Here is a 16,852-nt window from a genome sequence, read left to right as displayed (position 1 = left end):
TGAAACTGGAACACCTCAAGGGAGCCCATGCAGATGCGGGTAAAGATGTTCAAACTCCACACCTATAGCACTGGAATTCAGGATGGAACCTGGATGGCTGGTGTGGTGAGGCAGTTACTCTACCACCCATGTTACCATATCACCTGTTTGTGCTGAAGGAACAAAAACCTGCTTCATCTTATCCTCTTACTTCTATTGTATGATTAACGCTTAAAAGAACAAGTAGCCCTGGTTGAATTGTTGTCATTGTGCAGCTGGCTAGCTCTGAAGAGCCCCGAGACTTTGATTGGATTTCATCTCCAAGACACAAGTGCAGCAGAGAGGTTGGCTAATCGTTGGACAAATGCCAAGCTGTCTGGGAATCGAGAGAGAAGTGTGAAAGGAGAACACATTCATCTGTAATAAATATCTAAGGGAGACAAGTGAAGATTGTTTATATGAAGATTATCAAGAAAGCAATAAACAGGCAGAAACAGTATCCACGGAATGAATGGTCTGAAGATGATTAATGTAGCAATCTTGTGTGCCTGCACAGTAATCCAACTTACAGCAACCTGCTCTTGTCCCATTCGCACATAAATAGCCTCAGATTGGATTGTGCAGTCCTGTCCCTGTCAATGTGCTGCAATCCAAAATTGATTCCATCTCGAGTAAACAGTGTTCAAAATCAGTTACAACGTGAAAACGCAGCAATTGCAAAATGAGCTCGGGCACTTCTGGCCACAAGCATCGCCTGATGTTTGCCCGCCAGCAGATGTGCATGCATTTGCATCAATTATCCTGCAATGCACGTTTCAATCCCTACCGACATCAGCTGAAGCTAAAATCAACCTCTGTGAACGCATGCCACATTTCGTCATTGTGTAAGGGGTCGATGTGCTCACCAATCTCTAGAATTGATTGCACATTGCCAAACAGCAGTGATGATCCTTGCCGAAACTCCGCTTCCAAACGAAGAAAGGAGAACTTTAAATTTTAAAGAGGGGAATGAGCCAGTAGGTCATAGGGGGACCAAGGAGGAATGAGGGTGAGAGGTAGATAGAGCTGGGTGGGGGAGTAGTAAGGGTGATTGTTGGTATATCGACTGTCTCCTCACCTTGAGAATACTACATGACTTCCCTATTCTTTCTCAGTCCTGAAGAAAGGTTGTGACTCAAATAGTCAATGGTCCACCTTCCTCCATGGACACTGCCTGAGCTGCTAAACCCCCCCCCAGCAGTTTGTTCATTGCTCAAGATTTCAGCATCTGCAGTCTCTCGTGCTGGAGGAACTCGACCGGTTTCACAGCGTACATAGGAGGTAAAGATAACTTACTGACGAATCAGGCCTGAGCCCTTCCTCAGGACCAGAATCATTCTGACAGAACAATTCTTTTACCATCGTATTACCAATTAAGACAACTTCAGAATGTAAACGAGATGCAAATCAAGCATTTCTCTTTCCCCCTGCCCTCTGCCCAAGTGGAGTTTAAGTCTGCCTTGAGGCATTTCCCGTTATCAGTACTGCAGCTTTGTAGGCTTCTCCTTGAACCTCAAGAAGCTGGAAAATCAGCCACTGCTCATTAAATATTTTGAATTGTACAGTAAAGATAATAATAAATTTGAAAGAGTGCAGAGAAAATTTACTAGGATGTTTCCAGGACTTGAGGAACTGAGTAACAGAGAAAGGTTAAACAGGTTAGTACTCTACTCCCTGAAGTGAAGAAGAATGAGGGGAGTTTTGATAGAGACATACAAAATTATGAGGGGTATAGACAAGAGTAAATGCAAGTAGGCTTTTACATCTGAGGTTAGGTGAGTTGAAACCAGAGGATGTGGGTTAAAGGGGGAAGGGAAAGGAGAATATTAAGAAAAATGTATTCTCTCAGAGTGGTGGGAGTGTGGAACGAGCTGCCTGCTGAGTGGGTGAATGCGAGCTTTATTTTAACATTTGAGTAAGTTGGATGGCAGGAGTATGAAATGGGCGGGACTAGGCAGAATAATAGTTTGACACAGACTAGAAGGGCCAAAGGGCCTGTTTTCTGTGTTTTAATGTTCCATGGGTCTAGGGAATTGATCTTGGATTTGAGATTTTAAAATTAAAGCACTGGAACTAAAGGATTAGCCTTTCTGAATTTCCATTATGATCTAAAATGATGAGCCTTAAAGACATTAAAATTCAAAAAGATCACCAAAGAAATTCTCTGCTTTAATTTGAACAAAGTAAATAAACACTGCAGTCGATGATGAAAAAGTAAAAAAATAAATCATTTGTTTTTAGTTGCCAAATACATCTGCTACTGTGAATCAAAAGCAAAATTTAATTTTCCAGCTGCCTTCATAATGTTGCCATATTGACTGCTTCATAATAATTCCCTCAGTTCTCACACACATAACACTGAGCAATGACACATCACTTTCCTGAGCTTACAGCAATTATAATTTTATTTCACTTTACAGCCTATTGGTCCTCAGGGTTAATAGCCTTTCCTATCACTTCTTACAGATTCAAAGCCTGCAAGCCTAGTTAATCAATTCCTCTCCAACCACCCTTGCCTAATTTTCATCTTGCAAAATTACTCTTTAGAGTAAGAAGTTTATAACCAGTATTAACTTGGGTTACAACCCAAGGCAGTGAAGGAGGGGTATGTGGCTAAAGAGGCAGTCTTTTCTGCTCAACTATTAAACAGAAAATCTTTGCCTGACTCCTTAGTGGAACAGAAGAAATCCTTCAGTTTCTCTTGCTTCCTCAACCTTTATATATATTTTTTTAATTATCCATTTGCACCATGTAATAATTTGATGTAAAAAATGATTTGCTTTTAATTTGCATGTTAAGCAACATTTGGAAGTCCTATAAATGTTATAGTTAACATGTAAATTCATTTTGTTTCTACAATTACTCGATGTTACAATAAGACATTTCAGAATAAAGATCCTGTAAGCTGAAAATCACCAATTTCACAAATGGGTAAGGAATCCCAATTTAAAAAAAATAAAAACATGATGCTGGAGAAATTCAGCAGGTCAAACAGTGTCCTTTATATAGCAAAGATAAAGATACAGAACTAACGGTTTGGACTTGAGCCATTTAAGGTATGAACAAAATATAAGTAAGTGCCAGGACAAAATTGTTTGGGGCCGGAAGTGAAGGGGGTGGAGCACAATCCCACAGCAGGAGATGATAGGTGGAAAAGGGAGGGAAAGCACACCAGCAAACGGAGGAGGGGGGAATGGCTCTGTGAATGATGAGAGGGGAGGGGGTGGAGAACTGGAGGAAAGAAGGGGATGGGGAAGAGTGGGAGAACGGGAAGTGGTCTAGCAGAAACCAGAGAAGTCCATGTTAATGCCATCAGATTGGAAATTAGGTGTTGCTCCTTCAATTTACGTGTGGTTTGGGTTTGATAGTACAAGGCCATGGACAGACAGGTCAGTGTGGGAGTGGGGTGCAGAGTCTCCACAGCCATGCTAATTTTTTGGCTGCCTTTTACTGGAAGTAGAGATCCTGCTTTGCTGCAACCTGCCATCTCTACCCCATTGACAATCCTCACCCTTAAACCCCTCAAGCTTGGCTCAGCTCAAATGTGATCACCCTGAAAATGTATGTTCCAGCAGGTAATACTGAAGATTAATCATGAACAAGAACAAAGTTTATTCTCAGCCCTGTGGGAATTATTACAATACCATTCTTCAATCTTAATTAGGACCATCTAATTATGCAACTAGAAATTCAATATATTACGCTCCCTACTCGCAATGACGTCACTTCTAAACAGAGGAAAATAATCAGTTTGTGTGATCACTCCTCTATTATCTTTGCAAGGACTAGATGCTCCCTGGCATAAGGGTCCATCCAGATTGTTTGTTAGACCAAGATTCCAGCATGTGTAATTCATGCGTTTCCCTCTATCCTCGAGCTTCAATTGAACAGTGAAGGTATTGAAGAAACACAATCTATTGGAGATGAGCAACTTCAGATCACAACCAATTCCCCTATTTTCTCCCATAGGCCGATTGATTACGATTCCTTGGTTGCTGTTGGCACCTTCTCTAGGCTCACAGTTATTTTCCGTCTTCCACAATTCACCACCAGAAAACCAAAGCACAAGAAAGCAGGAACAGGGGTTGCCATCTGGCTCCTCAATCCTGCACCACCATTCAATAGGCCCTTTCAAACTGTCACGTGAAATGGAGTTAACTGGGCAATTTGCCTGGTTAGCACCCCAGTTACACAGCAGTTGAAAGGGTCTGACCCAGTCAACTGCGTTGGAATCCAACCGGATCCCTGACCTACCTCAGAGGTAGTTAGTGAACCCAGTTAAACTTACCGAGGTCATGTCCACAGGCGATTTGAAAACAAAAATGAGCGACCTACTTATTCCGGTGACATCAGCGGTCGCAAGCAAGTGACACTGGTCAGACAACATCCAAACATCCAGTGGTACTTCCGGTTAGTACGTTACGCATCATTGCGGGGGTGGGATTCCCCCTTAAGTAGCTGGGTTGGCAATGTAATGTGTTGATCCCCTCACAATTTAAAAGGTACTTTCAGCACCTTTGCCCCAGTAATCGCACCTGGGTCCCAGGAGGGCTCTCAACTCACCAATCTTACAAAAAAAAAACTACTTGCCTTTTAATTCTTTTTCCCAAAATGTATTTTTTGACCATCAAAAACTTCGTAGACATTATATAAATATACATTGGGCTCCTGGTTTCATTAAGAACAAAACAGAAAAATCAACACACATATACATGTATTAAATATTTCTAAATGGTGTAGCTTCCACAACTCAAGGGCAGAATTTCAGAAAATCACTATCCCCTTCGAGAAGAAATTTCTATGCATCTCAGTTTTAAATGACTGGTCTCCTTCTCTTGAAACTGTATTCCCTCATTCAACATTTTCCCCACCAGTGGAAACTTCTTGAATCCCTTTCCAACAAGGCAAGTGCCATGTTGGATACAAATACTTGCCATCTCTGCCTGGTCATAATTCATGCACCAGAACACAAAGAACTTCACCCATTTTCAGTCCCTTTCTATTTAGATAGTCTGTCTTTTGATTCCTTTGACCCAAGTGCATTCTCACATCAAACTCCATCTGTAAAATCACTCAACCGATCCATTGTTGAGAGTCACAATATGCTCTCCCATCTATTTTCATGTCATTGGCAAGCTTGGACACCATAGATTCTGCCCCTACACCTTATTTCCTTGACATTTGAGGGGGAAAAATACTGAAAATGTTCCACTCAGATAGATGGGGAAAGTTAATGCTTCAAGTTGAAGAATTGGTGTTAGAACTGGGAAAAGCGAGTGAGCAACAGAGAGGGAAAATAGGATCTCAATCCCAAACATACACCATCCTTCTGTCTGCAATTTGCTCTTTTTTACAAAAACTCAAAGGATAAAGCAATCAAGTGTAAAGTTGCAGAGTGCCAAAAGAATCAAAAAGAAAAACAATGGGAATCCCCAGTATTTGTTGATTTGCATCTTGCTTCATTTTTCAAAACTTGCTTCTAATCATATTTGTTCTTTTTTTCTCCATAGAACTGGTCTATTGAATACTTTCAGCAAACTGGTTCTTTAATTGCAGAAGCTAGCTTGACAGAACATTACTCCAACTTGGTAGTCTCCAGCTCAAACTCTATTCCTCAGTGCAATGTGTTTCGGAAAAAATGCACAGGAAGGCTCGAAGAATTCAGCCGGTCTCGCAGCAGACTCTTCCTGGTGCTGGCACATCAAGGCAACTGTGAAGGTACACCAACACCTCTGCATTCTATGGATTCCAAGATATAGCGTGTGGCTGGAAGCTCCACGATTCATAGACTGGTTTGGCAAATCAAGTACTCAGGAATGCAGAAAGCTGGAGGGAGCAAACATAAGTAAGTCCATCACAGGCTCTGACCTACTACCCATCGCATACATCTATGTGAGCCACTGCCTCAAGAAGGCAGCTAACATTGTGAAGGACACCACCACCACCCCCTCCCCACCTTAGTCACAACCTCTTCTCACTGTTACCATTGGGCTGAAGGTACAGACATCTGAAATTGGTTTCTTTCCAACTCGTACCTGGTACATGGATCATAGGCTGCTCTGACAGCACAAAGGAACTGTCTGCCCTATTGCAAGTCACTTATTTTTTTGCACTAGGATTACTGAGAATATTTACTATCTACCTTATTTGTCTCTTAATTAATTTCAAATAGTTCACTGTTATAGTTGATCTTTACAAGTACCTTTTCAGCTGCAAGTAAAAATTTAATTTCCGTATCTATAACGTAGGCATAAAAGGTCCTTCAGACGGAATTTACTGAAACAGAAAAAAAGGCAAACAAAACAACCAACAGAAGTCTGATAACACTGAACAACAATTTTTGTTTCCAAAGGTTTGCCTCCTTAAAAAAAAAAATGGGGATTCTGAGACAACTTCAAGCTAAACAAAGATTTTTCAGATTTGCTGCATCATGAAGGAAATTAGAGAAACATTATTAACTTTTATTGAATTTTGCATGCTGAATGGCATAATGATGGTGACAGTGTGTTAGTTCAACTGACCTAAAAATGTTTTGTTTCTGATTTTCATTTGTACTCAGCATCTGATGCCTCTCCTGTCAGTGTCCAACAATAGTTGCCCAGTATTGATGGATTCCAGTTGCCCTGATACCGCTTTTCCATGGTCGCAATGTCCTGGTGAAACCTTTCACCATGTTTGTCACTGACTGCACCAAGATCAGCAGGGAAGAGGTCCAAGTGCAAATGCAGAGAATTAATTTTCAATGACATGTCGCAATTCATTGTTATGTGTGCTTGAGGTAGACTTAAAATAGGAGAGGAAATCACAAAAAAAGTTACATCTAAAAACCAGTACGTGATAGGAAAATTTTAAGTTTATTTTTGTGATCTGCAGACCAAAATCCATAAAAATACACCCAAACTGTTCAGGAAACAAAATCATCATGGTCCAGTGTAATCTGGTATCCAATAGTCTGGACATTTCAGCATCTTGCTCACTCATTAGACCAGAGTTTGGTGTCTGGAGTAAGAGCAAGTTATGTAATGGGAGCCAGGGGTCCAGACAGCAGCTAGATTTGCAGCCAGATAAGTGGAAGCCTGAAAGCTGAAACTTCACCAAGTTCTAGTTGACACTTCTATAAATACATTTCTCTGAAACATTAAAAAAAAGAGTGGGTATTTAAATTAAAATGAGACCCTGTGGCGAGGGGCAAAAGTGGAGGGTAGTTCTGAAAGAAAGTTTGGATCAACCTTGAATTCACTGTAAGGTAGAGCACTACCAGGAGGTAATAGGACAGCTCCTTTTTTTAATGGAAATTTTGGATAATCTATTGAAAAGCATTTGACAAGGCTACATTTTGGCAGAAAAGGGCAAATTAAATTTATGTGCCATTTTAATCACAGTGAACTCAAAAACATTCATAATGCTCCACTTGCTTAGAACAAATGAAATGAATGTCAGTTTGAGGTATTTTACATCCTATCCTACTACGCATAGGGAATTACTGAAACATCAAATCAATTGAGATGAAGGAGACAGGCCAAATGGGATTAGTGTCAATGGCATGGACATGTGCCCGCTTCTCTGTATTGTATGAGTCTACGACTCTGTGACGTGGTGGTGACGTGGAAACTGGCTGAGATGTTTAGAAATCAACAGGACTCAACAAAACAGCTCATCTCCAAGTTAACAGCATTATGTAATAGTAAATTAACAAACAGAACTAGGAAGCCCCTTTTTGAGAAAAAGTTTTATTGTACAATTCCAGTAAGCAAAGATACTCAGCACAGCAAAGATTGATTATATCTTTTTTTTATATAAATGTAGCATATAGTCACTTTATTTGAAAAATTATGAATTTTTGCCGTGTACAAAATAGCAATGCTGTACAACCGTGTGCACATTGTGCTTAACAAATGCAAATTGGTACAGCTCTCCACTGTCCTCACCCTGTCAACAGGCAACAGTGTTTAGTAAACAAGTTATTGCATATCCAACATATGGTTCAAATCCACACGTAAAAATACAAGTCAAAATGATCAAAAATACAGGGTGAATGAATATAGCAGCATCTAAAACCTTGCACATTGTCCAGACAGGGAAACATCAGCACATTTACTACTGCACTCGTACGACATCTATATAACCCACCTGCAACTTGCATTCTAATGCATCCAATGACCAGAAAAATAAGTAAAATCACAAGTTTAAAAACCTGCCCATGTGTAAAGATTTATTTTCATGCTTTGGTATTCACAAGCTCTGAAGAGAAGTGGATTTTGAGCTATAAACAGAATCCCACAATGTGAAGAAATACAGGACAATATTTTTTTTTAAATATAAAAGCATTACCAAATGGCTTGCAAAAGAGAACCAAATTATGACATTCTTAAGGGGGTGAGTAGAAAGAGAGAAAGAAAAAACAAAATTGCCTATAGATTTTTTTAAATTTTTACAAAGAAAAAGGGCTGGATAACAAATAAATGGGAAATATTTCCCATTAATATTTTACCTCCATCTAACTGCCAAAATGGACACCTCATTAGTTTGTCAAATCAAATAAATATCAACTTTTGAGTAAAAATACAAACCATCGGATCATAATCTTCTATGCTTTTATCCTTTTGAATAATTGGAACAAAGCAGTGAATATTGCAGACAGATGCTCTATTTATTTGTTGGCCAGTCCCTAACTTAGACACAAGGTTTAACAAGCAGGAACAGAGAGAAAAAAAAATAACGGGGGGGGGGGGGGGGGGCAGGTGGGAAGGAGAGGAATGGGAAAAGAGTGTTCAATTTTCTCATAACCCCATTGTTAACCAGGCAGAATTTAAAATTGATTCATGAATTTGGATGATCATTTACTTAGTTAATTGCACCGGAATAGTAATATCAGATTTTACAACATCTGCTCCTTTGTAGTTAAAAAAGTAGAATTAACAACATTTGAGGAGAAACTAAAAGATATAAATAATAAAAGACAAAGGAGTCGGAGAAAGTGAGTGTAGCACCAAATGAGTACTTTGCATCTGTATTCACCAAGGACATTGTTGTTCCTTCAGGTGGTCTCAGCCTGGCAGTGCATGGCGGAGCAGGCTCGAAGGGTCGAATGACCTACTCCTGCTCCTATCTTCTATGAAACCATGGACAGACATGTTGGCAAAGGAATGGGGGGAGAGAAAGGTTTCAGAAGCAATTTATCAGGATGCTGCCTGGATGAAAGGAAATGAGCTACAGGGAGTGGTTGGGTAAACTGACATTATTTGTTCTGGAGTGCAACCTGTTAGAAGTTTATTAAAATCATGAAAGATTGATGGGATGAACCGTCAGAATCTTCTCCCCCCCCCCCCCCCCCCCCCCGCCCCAGGGTAAAACTGTCAAAAACTAAACGATAAGTATTTGAAGTGAGAGTGGGGTTGGGATTTAAAGGAGATGTGCAGGGCAAGCTTTTACTTATAGAGTGGTGTCTGGAACATGCTGCCAGGGGCAGTAATGGAAACAGATACAGAAGGAGCATTTCAGAGGCTTCTTGATAGACACACACATCTACAGGGTATAGGGGGGAGAGACTTCGTGTGCAGGGAGCAGAGTTTTGGTTTAATTTGGGCATAGTGTTCAGTACAGACATGATGGGCTGAAGGAATTTGTTCCTGTGCTGTGGTGGTATGTTTTATTGACTCAATCTATACATCAATGCTTCATGTCAAACATTAATTTGGTCCATATATAGAAAACAAATATTTAAAATTAGATTTAAAAAGTCACCAAGCCACATATTTAGAACCAATGTGGTAAATATCTGAGATGCCTCTCATTCCCCAGTAACTGTTTTGGATCAATTTGAGAAAGAAAATAGATGATAAACACCAAAAAAAAATCCAAACTTTTGAACACTCTGGCAACCAAAGTAATTTTGAAAATATCATTCAAATGAGTTCAGCATTCAAATCCATTTCTGGGCTGGTGATTTTATTGTTGAATGCACACTTTAATTCTACAGTAACAGTATAGCTTAAACCGCTCTTTGTCTCAAATTGTTTGATAGTCAATCAATTCAGGATTTGAAACGAAAATCAAAATAGAACAAATATGCAAGTCTGAAGTGCAACCACAGTAAATTAAACATACAAAAAAAGCCAGCCAGCACGTATGAAAATAGACAGTTACCATTTTAGATCCATAGTCATTCACTGAACCAAGTGAAAGGTTGTAATGTTCATACTCCACCTAACTCTGATGGATTTGTTTTTGGCTTTGAACCAAGGGAATAATCACATTACAGCGAGCAAACAAGTTTCTACTCATTAAATCAACACAGCAGTGAGCAAAGATTCCCATAATATTTACAACTATTATCGAAGGGTGGGATGGAAACTCAAATTACAGGAACAAATTGCAATCCAATTTTCTTTTGGGGGGAAAAAAAATCAGACAATAAGCAAAATTAGACAGATATTATGATGAACCCTCATCTTGGGATGCTATGCAGAACTGGCCACAAATTGAAACAGTTTTGTTCATGAACGAAAGGAGTGGGATAAAAATAGCGGCAAGGCAAAAGGGTGAAAATGGCACCATTTGGAACAGAACGATTCCATTGGAAACCAATCCCATCCCTTGCACTGTTATTACAGAATCCACAAATCTTATATATTACTATATTTGTGCAGTTAAATTTTAATCATTTTTCCCCATTGTGCTTTGCCATGTGCATCAAAAGCTAAATGAGCAACAAGCTTCAAATGACTTTTTAAAAACATACAATGAAAAAATATTCTATGCGATATACAGGTGAACCTAATGAATGAATTTTCGTGCTACTTCCTAAATTTTTTTTTAAAGAAGTCTCATCCCAAAACAGAAAATAACAACATGCCCATAAACCACCTTAGGGGTCAATCACAATGTTCAACATTTCTTGACACAGAGAAATCAACAAATTATAGTAAAACCCCTGGTATTTGGCACCTATCCAGGATTGGTAGAAGCCAGATAAGTGAATTTTCTGGTTGCTTGAGATGGCATGCTGCATAGATTGGCGAACACCAATTTTAAACTCTTTTTTTTAACCTTTTTTTCCCCCAGATGCTTGAGGCTGTCAATTGCTTGAATTCCAGATAACAGGAGTTTTACTGTAGTTGGATTCTGGAGACTCAAGGACACAAAGTCCTGAATTCAGAGATCAAGACTGCTGCCATATGAGGAACACCAAATAAATGCTGACATTCTTTTATAAAATAAAAAGTAAACTTGCTCATTTTATTATTGAAAAGGTACATGATCTAAAATGATCAAGAGGTTGCATAAACAAAAAAAAACAAAGAAACAAAAATAATGAAGCAGAATTGAAGGAGAGAGCTTAAAATGAAAATCAGCAAGTGCCATTCACATGATTCTATTATCAGGGAGAAACTTGAAGGTGGTAGTGAGATGAATCACCTCAAGGATTTGAAAATTCAATGAAAGACAGTGTTATACTCCCCCACAACCAGAACAATGCTTAGTCGGAGATATTGCTTTGCAACCATTTGATTTTTTTTTCCTTAAAATAGAGTTCGAGTGCTACACTCTTAAAAGTGTGCCATTAAGAGGGTGGCAGGGATACAAAATGTACTGTTTGTACGCTTAGAAAAATGTTTAAGGAGCTTTCTCGTTTGATTGATTCACAAGATAATAATTGGCTTTCAGCTCTAGTTGTGCTTAGCTCTCCCTCCCTTTAAATAAGACTTCCACCTTTTAACAAATTCCTTGAAGATGGGTGCATCGTCGACTGTGCTGAGCAGCTGTAGCTGGTTGATGTGGGTCGTGTGATAGTCCCAGCGGGCCAAGTTTGGAGCTGTACCTAGCATGAAATGGCGGAGATCATAGATTGTACCTGAGCCAGTGTCAAACAATGGAAGCATGGCTTTTAAAGATTCTATGCCTCGATCATACAGCTTCTTAGCTTCTTGTCCTAGTTTCTCGCCTGCCGTTTCTTTCAGATCATATAGACCTAGTAGAGAGTATATGAAGCCATTCAGAACGAAAGAGCTGGGAATAGTTGGATATTCTTCATACCAATCATATTTATTCATAAACACAGCTTTTACCCCATGTTCCTCCGACTTGAGAGTAAAGGGCACGACTGCTCGTAAAGCTGAATTAAGGTATACCTGTTCCTTTGTAAGCAGATAGGCCCTCACAAGCGTCGACATGGCTTGACCCTGCGCCATGGCTGAATACCAGCCAGGCTCCAAAGATCTAAAACCCTCACCTAGTTTGCGGGTCACCTTAATTGGCCAGCCACCTTTTTCATCCTGATTTCTTACCAACCAGTCACTGGCAGCAAAGAAGGCAGACATGTGTGCAGTGCTTACAATTGTGACACTGCTAATGAAGCCTTTCCCTTTGACAACCAGCTTTATGACCTTCTTGGGCATTATTTTAGTCTGTTTTACAGCCTTGGTGTTGGACAAGCCGACTCCTTTCTTCAAGTCTGTTATCAGATCTCTCGTGAGAGTACTCCAGCTAGTCCGTGGACCTATGCCATAGTAAATGTCTTTGTCTTTGAAGGCTATAAGTTGAGTATTTGTGACATAGTGAATTGTAAACAGCTGGTTTCTTTCAGTTGTCTCCAGTACCACTGAAACACTCCCATTTGTTAAGAACTTAATCTCAAATGAAATAATGAAATCTTTTGTATTTCCAAGCATCAGCGAAACTCCTTCTGAAGATTCTGCAAAGAATAAAGTTTCAGGCTGAAATGTTTGTGTAACACTTCAGTTTTACAAACTGGCAGGTAAAATTAGATTTGTAAACCATGTTAATACCACCGAATCTTCCAATCACCCCCTCCTCCACAAAACAAACTCAGTAGATGCAATTGCTGTTGCAACCTACATTACTTTAAATAGATGAAATATTGCACATCACCAAAGTTGAAACAGGTGGCAGGGAGGCTTAATTTTAATCTCCCAGCTCTGTTTACAAGACTTTCTCTAATTTGCAGCACAATTTTACAAAATCTTCCCCCCACCCTCCATCCTCTCTACATTCTACGGAGGATGCATTGAGAGAATCTTGTGCCAACTGCATAATCACCACCTGATTTGGAAGCTGTGCCTCCTTGGACCACAAGACCCTGCAGAGGGTCTCTCTTCCTACCATGAAGGCCATATACATCACTCGATGCAGGCGAAAGGTAATTAACATTGTGAAGGACTCCACACACCTCTCACGTAAACTGTTCTTCTTTCTGCCATCTGCAGCACTCAGGCCCTTACACCTAGAATGGGCAACAATTTTTCCCTCAAGCTATCAGACTCCCGAATTCCAAGAACATAAGTGGATAGGGTATCGAGAACTGTTCCTGTATACTTCTTAATATTTTACTAATGTCCTCAACTTCTATTCTAACATATTTATGTAAATATACTCTGTGGGCCTGGAGAAATGCTATCTTGCAAGCATGGTACGAACGATAAAGAAAGATGACTTTACTTGACGAGGATTAATTTTTTAATACAAATTTAGACAGAGATTGCTTCAAAAACTGGACCATAAAAATCCAATTTCAAAACAACTCCCTGTGATCAACCTCAATCTATGGTTTTGCACCATGGAAGTAACTTTTGATATGGCCTTTCAATAGATTCTAAAAATCAACCTTTATTGCACAAAGAATAGCAAAATTGTAACACAGAACCAGGATTTATTTTAAAATTGCAAATGTTTTTCAGCTCTGAAAACGGATATTGGTCTTGACCTTTTATTTATTTTTTTAAAAAGTCATGTAGAACATTGAAATGAATGGATTAACAAGTTTAACTATGAGAAGGATTGAGAACACATTACAAACTTTGTAGCAGCAAGTCTTCCATCTCTACAATGTCAAAAATTGGGACCTTTGCAGTATTTGTCAGCAACTTAGCAGAAAATCTGTAACGATTTTCCTTAGTAGAAGACATTCATTTTAACAAATATTGTTCAAGTAAGGCAAAATACCTGGGGTAGAGAATTGGTTTACATTGCTGGACCTTGTTTTGTCAAAGACTGTTGAAATGGTACAATCTTTTGGTACTATCCAGTCATTTTGCTTTGTGCTTTTGTCCCTTTTCTCTGTGACTTCATACACTTCAGCGTGCGGAGGCTTCTCAGTGAGGTTTTTACTGTAGTGACTTAGCCCATATTGTGCTATCTGAATAGGGTAGAAATAGCCCTGTGGTCCCCACTGAGTGGACAAAGGAACACCTAAAGGAAAGGAAAGGATGATTAGGGTTAATATTTAAAATGACCTAAGAATGTTAAACAATTGCTCTCTGAAATAGACGTCAAAAAAAATGCAAATCAATTCTACATAAAGTTTTTAAAGAATGCATTTTATTTACACAAACATTAAAAGCACATCAACATTAAATTAAATCTAATAAAATCCAAATAAATGCAATTTCTCCCCATTATTGGTGCCAATTAGAAGTTGAGCAAGTTAAATATGGTGGTTTTGTGACCCATTTTAGTCTTTTGGTGGAATCAGATGCACAAGGCATATCCTTGCACTGTTCCTATTTCACTTGTAATGAAAAGTTTGATCCATATTTTACTAATATGATCACAAAGAACATTAATACCTCTACTTGTATGAAAAGTATGTCAATGTGTGATTTCCTACAAGAATTCCGATTACAAATGAATCTCAATACAGCTTACTTTATTGTTATATATTACAATATACAGTAAAACCCATTATCTGGGATTCAATCAAATGACAGCTTCAAGCAACTGGCAAAAAAAAGCAAAATAAGTAGCTAAAAAAAGGATGTTTAAATTTGGTATTCCTTGCCGTTGATTCACCAATCATGCAATATACAATCTCAAGCAACCGGATAATTCACTTATCTGGCATCTACCAATCCCCAAATGTCCCGGATACCAGGCGCTCTACTGTTCTTTAAATCACGTTTTCAGATTATACAATGGGTGTCCTGGAGAATTTAGTAAAACACTTTAAATGAAAACTGAATTTCTGTACATAATTTCCTCAACCACAAGATATCCTGAAACATTTCAAAGCTAATGACCTATAAGGTCAATGCAAAATATTCTGACTTTTCAGTATGGGATGGTTTTGGTGTGTGATGGGTGAGGTGGTGGGGGGGGGGGGGTCATGTGCAAGTAATTGTCGCTGTTTTGAGCTGAAACCTAAATCAAAACTGATTTTAGAGAAGGAAAATGGCCAATATAAAAGAGGAGAGGGTGGGACAGGGCCAGTAGAAGATTGGTGAATTAAGGAGAGATGAAAGATGACAGAGGGTTGGAATTGGGAACAGCAGCAAATGTCAGACAGGCAGATGGTGGGTGGGACACAAAATGAGCCAAGGGTGGATAAATGTTTTGACCAGTTCAGGATTAAATGACTGAATGCTATGGTACATGACTGGAAAGGAGGTAGAGATGAAGGAATCCATTTTCGTTATGTTCTACTTCCAGATCAAAGTAGAAATGTGAACAAACCATCCAGATTGCAATCTAAGCAAGGCAATTTTCCAATATAACTAAAATCGGGACATTTTGACGAGGGGAAAAAAGTGCATCTATGTAGATTTTTGATCTACAATCCCAGTTTGTTGCTTTCAATATTAATTATATTATGGACTTTGGTGCTAAAAATGATTTTAAAAATCCTGAGCATTTTGGGGAAAATGATACATAATTCAAAGTTGAAGGCATTAGGAACTCTGATCAATTCCCAAAACACCAATGAGGTATCAACAATTAAAAAGTATTAATTGACAATAAAATCAGTGCCCTTTGGGCATTAAGGAATAAGCTACTCAAATTCATGAAAACCTATGATAAAAGTCTTGTGAATAGTTGCTGTTTTCAAAATGTGGCTGGAATGCAACTAAGCATCGTGCAAACAAACTTTCCTTTTTTAACAATAATTGGAAATTTTCAAAAGAATCAGTGGTCAAGTTTAACTTGATTTCTTTAGAAAATAAAATTAAGAATATTTTGAAAGATTAACTAGAAGAGAGAAGTCTGTTGCATCAATTAACCCAACTGAAGTTCTTTAGCCATTTGCAGAACTTTGCCTTTTAGCACAGAATTGTGCAGTAAAATGTTTCAACTTTAAAGTTACATGATTCCACTGCTATTTATCTGCAAGACATCTCAAGGTAAGTTACTCAGTGCAGTGAAAAGAAGAAATAAAACTCTTTTCATGATCAATGCAGTCATTATCTTCAAATAGGATAGAACTCTGAATGCACAACTGACAAATGAACCTGCACGTCATTCAACTTGGCAGGAAGGAGCACATTCGGAAGCCTCCAGACATCAAGAACTTGCTTGGTTAACTTTGCAATGCAGGAGAAAGAAAATCTCATCTTGCCTTCTCAAGATGATAATGTGCAAATCCTCTTACTGCAGTACATTTTACATAATTATACATTTTCATCTGCTATTTTCAGGAGAACATTGATGTAGATGCAAGTATTTTCCCAGAGCAGCAATTTAACTTTAAGAGAAAAGAAATAATCTGAGGCACAAATCTTAGAGAACACTTGCAAAACAAAAAGTGCAACACCTCCTTAAACATCCGGTGTTATCCTTTAGAGTTCCAATTTAAAATCACAAACATTATAAACATACACATAGTCACAAGGGGAATGGATAAAGCAAATGCTCAGTCTTTTTCCCCCAGGATAAATGATTCTTGACCTAATGGGCATAGGTTTAAGGTGAAGGAGAGAGATTTAAGAGGGTCAAACCCTTTGGATTCTGGCCATTTTTAATCTTTCATAATATATTCTCCGGACTGGGTCCATGGGCAAACTACATTTCAAACACCAGTACGAACCAGCTAGTGGTTGGGTAT

The 16,852-nt window shown here is 38.8% G+C and overlaps 1 protein-coding gene across 16 annotated transcripts in view; it reads right to left on the bottom strand.

Moving 5' to 3' along the window:
* The window catches only part of LOC138749768 (D-glucuronyl C5-epimerase-like), a 75,313-nt gene that overhangs the window by 6,383 nt on the left and 52,078 nt on the right, over positions 1-16,852 (bottom strand). For 15 of the 16 annotated variants that reach the window (XM_069911597.1, XM_069911595.1, XM_069911602.1 and 12 more), the window contains 2 exons: positions 13,981-14,226; positions 9,940-12,712 (listed from right to left, as the gene is read on the bottom strand). In XM_069911597.1, the coding sequence (XP_069767698.1) occupies positions 11,688-12,712; positions 13,981-14,226 (1,271 nt within the window). In that variant the 3' untranslated portion in view covers positions 9,940-11,687. Of the gene's footprint in view, positions 1-9,939; positions 12,713-13,980; positions 14,227-16,852 lie in introns of those variants that run through there. The other variant, XM_069911604.1, reaches the window with a different exon arrangement.

Source organism: Narcine bancroftii, chromosome 14, assembly GCF_036971445.1.
Source record: "Narcine bancroftii isolate sNarBan1 chromosome 14, sNarBan1.hap1, whole genome shotgun sequence".
Lineage (NCBI taxonomy): Eukaryota > Metazoa > Chordata > Chondrichthyes > Torpediniformes > Narcinidae > Narcine > Narcine bancroftii.
Note: the sequence above shows the minus strand (reverse complement) of the source record. Positions and strands in the feature narration are given on the sequence as shown.